The sequence below is a fragment of the Mus pahari genome, chromosome 9, assembly GCF_900095145.1.
Source record: "Mus pahari chromosome 9, PAHARI_EIJ_v1.1, whole genome shotgun sequence".
Classification (NCBI taxonomy): domain Eukaryota; kingdom Metazoa; phylum Chordata; class Mammalia; order Rodentia; family Muridae; genus Mus; species Mus pahari.
The window spans coordinates 24412981-24421230 of NC_034598.1; the positions used below are offsets into that span (position 1 = coordinate 24412981).

Below are 8250 nucleotides of genomic sequence, written 5' to 3' on the forward strand. Positions count from 1 at the left end.
TGTGTGTGTGTGTGTGTGTGTCTTTAGTTCCAGGAACATTTTTTTAGAATTTCCTTCTTGATCTTTTTTGACCCATTGTTCATTCAGCCCTGAACTGTTTCATCTTCATGAGTTTGTATATTCATTAGGCATTTGTTTGCTATCAGTTTTAAATTTCATTGCATTGTGATCAGCTGGGATACATGGAGTTCTTCCTGTGTTACCAAATCTGTTCAGATTTATTTCATGTCCCTGGGTATGTTCTATTTTAGAAAGACTTCCAGGAGCTTCTTAGTAAAATAAATATTCTTTGATGTTTGAGTGGGATATCCTATAGATAAGGTGTACGATGCATTTAATTCTGATGTTTCTCCAAATAGAGAGATGCTTGTCCTGAATACCTTGCAATTGGAGAAAGTGGGGTATTAGAATCACCTAGTATTAATGAGTGGCTATTAATGCATGTCTTTAATTCTTAATTGCGTACTTGATTTGATTAAGTACACTTTTTATGAAATAAAGTGCACCAGAATTTGGTACATACATGTTTAGGAAGTTAAAGTGTTCTTGGTTAACTGTTCCCTTAATTAGCCTGAAGTGTCCCTCTTTGTCACTTCAGGTTAGTTTTAGTTTGAAGTCTGTTTTGTCAGATGTTAGGAGAGTGGTACCTGCTTGATTCCTTGTCCCTTTTGACTGGGGCACTTCTGTGCACGTTCATGTATTCTTGCACTCTACAGTGGTCAAGCTAAGATGTGTTCTTATAGACAACAGAAGGTTGTGCAGGATCCGGCTGGGTGAACACTGTGGCTGTGACCTGCAGAGACCTTTGGGTTGTAGGAGGTCAGGCATAGTTCTGAAGGAAGCTTAGAGATTGTGCACAGTGCAGACAGGCAGTGAAATGAAGCTGACTGGATGTGAGGGCTGGGCTAGAGCTGGGGCTTGAGGAAGGATGGAGGAAGGGAAGGATCAAGGAGCAGACTCATCTTCCCAGACTCTGGTGAAAGACTGAGTCTTGATAAAAATTAAAAAAAAAAAAATTAAAAAGCAATAATGAGTGCCAGTGGTCCAAGAATGAACAAGCATTCTGGGCAGAGTTCCATGCAGAATCAATCTCTCTTCTCTCTCTCTCTCTCTCTCTCTCTCTCTCTCTCTCTCTCTCTCTCTCTCTCTCTCTCATAGTTATTCAATCAGTTAATGCCTCGATGTTTTGACCTTTATCAGGTCAAGGGTCAAGGCCCTTGTCTCAGGCCATGTCAGCCCCTTGGCCAAGGGATGTGTGTGTGAGACCCTGCAGGGTTAGGGGTATAATAGAATCCCATTTGTCAAAGCAAACTGCTGAATTTGATTCCCTAGAAGCTGGGACGTGCTGCTATGCATATGTAAGAACCTTGTCTCGGTGGGGTAGGACATTAAGCCCAGAGGAAGATCCGCGTGCCTCATCTGAATAATGAGCCATGAAATTGACATTATAAGTTTTAATTATTATGAATGCCTGCGGGGTAGCTGGTGTTAATTATTCCGTGGGCTTCCCAGATATACGTCTTTCCCTCTCCTTTTGTTTCTTTCCCTTAATGCTTTAATGGTGGCTTCCTGGTAGTGTTTGAACTCAATTCTTCCTAAGGGGAGTTCCCTCCCTCTGTGAGAAGTTGTCTTTGGAAAGAAAGTAAATGGCTCTGGTTGGAACACTGGGCAGTGGGAACCTGGGAGCTTGCTGGGTTGCCACAGTGAGAGTTGCAGGAGTCTCATCTCTGCTCCCTCCCCAGTAATATGCATCTTCTTCTGGAACCATCCATGAACTAATTAGTTAACCTTATAATGGGCTTTAAAGATCAAAGACTGTGGAAAGTGCCGTAAGTCACTGTTTTCTAAGCATTTTTTAACAGGAAGTATCGGTTTCTTGCTCTTCTGCCTCTGCATAACTTCATTATTTCTGACGAGGGAGGGAGGGAGAGAGAGAGAGAGAGAGAGAGAGAGAGAGAGAGAGAGAGAGAGAGAGAGAGAGAGAGAGAGAGAGAGAGAAAACAGTGTTATTCAGAACTGTCTATATTACTTCTATAGGTAATGTTCTCTTAGGTAGGTACTAATGACATGGCTGTCAGAAGGAGTACTGGAGCGTCTCTGACCTCCCCCAGCCCCTGTCTTTCCCTCCTCCTCTCTCTTTCCCTACTAGCTGCAGCAGAGGCACAGGCTTGACTTGGGATTGCCCTGAGTTCCTTTGTATCATCAGCAAAAAGATGGTCTTTACTGTTTATTGGGCCCCTCTCAGGTCCTGGTCATCAGGGTAAGTGCAGCACAGCCCTGTTAATGTAGCAGACAGGAAACTTCCAGGCAAGGAGCCCAGCAAGGGGGCTGTGTCCCCACAGAGCCCATAGATTTTTAAGTGCACATCCTTTTTGGGAGTTGTCATGTTACCTACCATGGATGGAAAAGCATGCCTTTGCTCCTGTGCCAAGGAGTTTGGCTCCTTCCAGAGTAGTGAAGGCCACCGGAACATAAAGTAGGCTCCAATTTATACCTACCTCTGCACTCAACACACGATGTAGTGCCCTGAGAATAGAGGAGAAGTAGGTAGGTGGGCGATCAAGGGTGTAACGGTAGATCAGCAAGCTTTGAGGGGAAAGGTTGAGGTTTGGGGAAGGATGAACATGGTTAGATGAGGATTCCATGATCAGGATGAAGAAAATAGAAAGTAGAGCCCAAAGGACAGAGAGAGCCTAGGGGATGTGCAGAAGACCTGCCTTCCAAACAATATGACACCTACTGCTCAGCATGGCAGGAGGGGATCAGAAGATTGTAGAGTTGGGGCACACAGAGGCAAGTAGAGTTGAGCCTCTAACCATGGTGGTGTGTGAAGTGGAAACTTCTAGCTCTTTGGAAAGTGAGTTATGCTAATTGATGGTTTGCTGGGGCACACAGGTGAAAGGCTGTCTTGCTAAAGCAAACATGTGAAAGGCTGTTTTTCCTGAAGCTGACACAGGTGAAAGGATGTTTGGGTATAGAAGACATGTGAAAGGACCTGAGATGAAGGAGTATAACTATGACCCCACAGACAGTGGGAGATGAGCACTGAGCCTTGGTTTGGTTTGCACCACCTTGCTATTCTTCACTAAAGATATGCATGTGTTGGTTCACCTTACATAGTGTTGAGCTCAACTTGTGGTAACTCTGTCATTGAGAGAAACTCACCCAAGAACTGCTTGTGAGTTCCTGTGGCAGTCGATTCAGCCGCCTTGCCTCAGGCTGGTTGGCAAGCTGATGGTTTCTTCAGGATTAAACTACAGCTTCCTTGTGTCTGCTTGCTGAAAGGACTAGACTGTAGCTGCTGGTTCTTGCCTGATGTCTGTCTGCCTAGAGGACTGGTCTGTAGCTGCTGAGTCATATTTGGTGTTTGCTACGGGACTGAACTGCTGCCCAAGAAGATCAAGCTTGTCCCTATTACGTATCAGGTCCACTTCCCCCATATCCTAATAACATTTCTCTTTCATTACTTCTGCTGGGTGGTGGGCTAGAGGAGAGGTTGCACCCTTATTAAAAGTAGATTGCAAAAAATTTATGCCTACAGTGGTGAGTTGTGAGCAGCCTTTAGCCCACATATGTGTGGTGGGACTGTCAGCCATGTAAAGAATGGATAAAAATCAAGAGTCCCCTGAGGCTCTGGATTGATACCTTCAGGACATAAAGAGGGTAACTTGTGGCTCTGGCTTGTGTGGTCGTCTGCAGTCCAGACCCTAAAGGCAAGCTGACTCCTAGGAACTGCCAGTTTCCCTGGCATTGCAGCCCTTACCCTCCCAGCTGGCTGACTGATTCAGAGCCATGGCTGACCATGGTGAATGAGAATGGAACTTGAAATGGTCAGCCTGTAGAGAAAGCCAGGAGTTGAAGCCCCAAGTCCTTTCCATGCGGGGGCAGCCGTGGGAGGGCTCCATGATCCTTGAAATGAAATCTTTGAAGGAGACAGCAGTGATGCAGGCTTGGCATGATCTATCCTGCTCATGTGGTGATCAGTGCTAGGAAATGCTTCTAAGGAGCCGCCAAAGCCGTGGCTCTAAGATTACTGCTTTCTTTGAGCAAACACACTTTCAGTGAGAAGATGAGTGTGGCCAAGGGAGTGAACACATGGCCAGTGTATATCAAGGGAAGTGTTGGGTTTTTTGTTGTGGTGGTGGTGGTGGTGGTGGTTTTGTGGTTTTGTTTTCGTTTTTGTTTTTTTGGTTTTTCGAGGCAGGGTTTCTCTGTGTAGCCCTGGCTGTCCTGGAATTCACTATGTAGACCAGGCTGGCCTCAAACTCAGAAATCTGCTTGCCTCTGCCTCCCAAGTGCTGGGATCAAAGGTGTGTGCCACCACGCCTGGCAAGGGAAGTATTCTTTTGGGTGCCTAGTGGAAGTGGTTTTTTTTTTTTTTTTTTTTGAGCATAAGAGTCTGTTATTTTCCTACTGCCACTTGAAGCCTCCTCTTTCCTGAGTGGAATGCTAAGTGCTGCCTTATAATCAGTAGAGAAAGTATTCGGTCATGAAAAGAACTGTATTTGACTTTTCGTGTGGTGGTAAGCTGAGTTAAAAAAGAAGAAGCAACATCTTTTTTTGTAAATTAGCAGAGAGGGGAGCAGGTTTGCCAACCGATTGACATCCTGAGCTTGGTGAATTCTTGGCTGTTGGGGGATGTGCTATGAATTGCAGGCAGCATCCCTGGCTCTGTACATTAGATGCCACAGCACCCGTCCCAGTTGTGACAACCAAAAATATCTTCAGAAAAAAAAAAAAATGTTCCTGATGGAGCAGTGGCCAGCAAGGGACTGGCTGACCATTGTAAGACCCTGGAGTTCTTCTGATGGCCCAGAGCCAGCCACCTCTTTAGTCTTTTCTGAAGCAAAGTATTGGTTTGCAAATTGCCTTTCGCCTGTGCTCTCTAAAGTCTGGGCCTGTTACAGTCTATTGTACTTATACCGCAAAGCTATCCAGAATTAAGTTCTGTAATGAAAAGTTCTCCGGTGTTACTATTTCATTGGCTAGAAGGGATTGTTTGTCAGTCTGCCAGCAGGCTTCTCTTAAATGCTGTCATCAGGCATCTCTGAGACATAAATGTAGAATGATTGATTTGCAACGTGCTATTAAGCTCTTTACAAAGACTTTTTTTGATGGACTGCTGCTTTGAGCTTTGTACAGCTATTGATTGGTTTAAATACTACAGGACCCTGGGCTCAGGCAGTCCTTGTGAGAAAAATGCCACTTCTGGTAGGGAATTGCTGGACATCGATTCGGGGACAATGACAAGGCTTTCCTTGGGCACAAAATGGAGCATTGAACAAGTGTGGACCACCAGAAAAGAAAAGTGAGAGACGCGTATGTAGTTGGCCAGACTTCACGAGTCAGGGCCAGTTGGAAAGTGGAGGGGGTGGACAGTGACATTCGACTGATGTAGGGCGAGAGACTCCTGGCTGCCATGAAAAGGGTGCCAACAATTCTGTTTGGGCTTTAACTCTGTCTGCTGTTTGAGACCACAGTTGCAAATGACATTTTGATTGGCTGGCTAACACTGACAGGGTGACCAAACACTTCCTCTGGCTGTACAAGTCAAGGGTTAGATTCTCCTAGAACTGTCCCTTCCCTCTGGACCAGATTGTTGTGTGATGAGAAAGCTTGTATGGCTTGTGGAATGGGGAGGGGTGTGACCTGGGACTAGGAGTCGTCTCTGAATTCCTCTGCCAGACATCTCTCCCCCGGCCCAGGTGATTATATGACGCTGGTCCATAGAGAGAGAGACAAACAATGAGATACTGGCTGCTCAACTTGCTTCGAGCAAGTTACCCTCTCCTGTGCCTGTATCCCTGACAAATAATAATAACTCACCACTTCCTTCAGAGCCTTCTCAGTGCAGTGAGGTGGTCTCTGTAGAAAGCTGGGCCACAGTGTAGGATTGGAGTGTAGGATTGAGAAGTTTGTCACGGTAGGGACTATCTTGTTTTTCTGAGGTCAGAGAACTTTTTATGTTCCTATGATTGTTCCTTTAGAAAATGTTTCCCAGTCTCAGAATGCATGTAAGACACACCAAGACCATTGAACCCATGTTCCTCGGGCATTAGGGAGGGCCATTCGAAGTAACCACCGGTTATTCCTTGTTTGCAGAATCTGTCCCAGCTTCCCTATGCCAAGGCGCTCTACAGCTACGAGGGGAAAGAACCTGGTGACCTCAAGTTCAACAAAGGGGACATCATCATCCTGAGACGCAAAGTGGACGAGAACTGGTACCACGGCGAGCTGCAGGGCACGCACGGTTTCCTCCCAGCCAGCTACATCCAGTGTTTGAGGCCCTTGCCGCAGGCTCTGCCCCAAGGCAAAGCACTTTATGATTTTGAGATGAAGGACAGAGACCAAGACAAAGATTGTCTGACCTTCACTAAGGTAAGGTGAGCCCCACAACTGATCTCGGTGTCTACCCCTGTCTTCTCAACCAAGAGGCTACATCTAGGTTTAGAGCCTAGATCTTCCCCCCAAGGCCAGGAGTAAATGACCACCCTCTATCCCTGGGCCTCCGAAAAGAGGGGCTGGTGTGTTTGCTTGCATGGGTTCTGTTTCTGATTTTGCTTGTGTGAATGACAACTCCTAAGAGGAAGCTGTGTCTGCAGAGTCTTACTGATTAGAACTCAAGGCCTGTGGAGAGATTGGGATGTGGCATGTCCAAAGGCTAATTGCCTTATCTTAGGCTAGCTTTATCCTCCAGGACAGCCATTCTTTGACTACCTCAGTGTTAGAACTTACATCCTGTGATTGATAGGTGAAGACATTTTTAAATCTTTTTTTTTTTCTCCCTCTGGCCCAAAGATTTATTAATTTATTATATGTAAGTACACTGTAGCTGTCTTCAGACACACCAGAAGAGGGCGTCAGATCTCATTATGGATGGTTGTGAGCCACCATGTGGTTGCTAGTATTTAAACTAAGGACCTTCAGAAGAGCAGTCAGTGCTCTTAACCACTGAGCCATCTCTCCAGTCCCCCCTTTTAAATCTATTAACTTAACCAACTACTAGCTTCTACAAACCCCAAAGTAGAGAGTGTCCTTAGATAGACTTATAGACAAGCTTCCCTTAGCTTTCTGTAACCACCTCCACGATGGGCCCCCATTATATTTTAAACTTGCTGTCATGGTGATCTTTTTTGTTCTATAAAATTATAATAAACTTTAAATAAAATGGCTTCCATGATGGAACATGTTTTTGGGGTAATCTAAATGTGGTTTTCCAGGCCCTAGTTATTCAGAATAGTTCCAGAATGAACCATCTTTTATTTTCTTTAAGAGGAGAGCTGTGCTTTTTGCATTGGCATTTGTTTTGTTTTGATCCTCGTTGTTGAATGGTTAGGAGATAACACAGACCACTGATGGGTGGGTCTAGCTAGTGCCTCTATTGACCACTGATGGGTGGCTCTAGCTAGCACCTACACTGATTCTTGAGCCAGGTGAGCTGTGAGCATCAGTCGCAGTCATAATTTTATGGTTTTAAATATTGACCATGTACAAAGGATTTGAATCTTCCCAGAACACAAGGGATCATGGTAGAACTTCTGCAGAGCCTTAGTTCATCCCACAGAGCTGTCATATCCAGCTTCAAAGCCAATATCACACCCCTTCTGCAGGATGGCAGTGGAATCAAAGCAACAATATCTAGGCCTATAGATGATGATGATGATGATGATGATGATGATGATACATGTATGGGTATGCTGTCTACATGTGTGTCTGTGTACCATGTAAATGCCTGATACCCACAGAGGCCAGAAGAGGGTGTTGGATCCCATGTAATTGGAATTACAAATAGTTACAAGCTGGCTTGTAAGTGCAGGGAGTTGAACCCAGGTCCTCTAGAAGAACATCCAGTGCTGCTAACCACTGAGCCATCTCTCCAGCCTGGCGTGGAGAATCTTTTAAAGTGCCTAGCCTGAGGACTTAGTCACTAACCAAAGAGCATTGACTGTGGAGCCAGTGAGACATAGAAGACTCAAGTTTGGGCTCTTTCTGGACACTGTTGTTATTCGCTGCTGCCCTGTATCAGACCAGCACTTGGAAACTTGGCTGTTATGACATTTAGAGCTTCCCAGGGAAACAGGCAGAGTCCGGGGCCTCTCTCTTCCCTCTTTCCTCCTTCCTTTCCTTCTTCTGCCCCTCCCTCCATGGCTATAAACAACAGAACTGGAATTCTATGTATTTGGTTTGAACTAACTCTCTCTCTCTCTCTCTCTCTCTCTCTCTCTCTCTCTCTCTCTCTCTCTCTCTCTC

At 45.4% G+C, this 8250-nt stretch overlaps 1 protein-coding gene across 2 annotated transcripts in view; it reads left to right on the top strand.

The window, feature by feature from the left end:
* Nucleotides 1–8250, top strand: part of Sh3rf3 (SH3 domain containing ring finger 3) — a 322824-nt gene that overhangs the window by 174935 nt on the left and 139639 nt on the right. For both annotated transcript variants that reach the window (XM_021205361.2, XM_029542691.1), the window contains exon 2: nt 6103–6378. In XM_021205361.2, coding sequence (XP_021061020.1) covers nt 6103–6378 — 276 coding nt within the window. The remainder of the gene's footprint in view (nt 1–6102; nt 6379–8250) is intronic.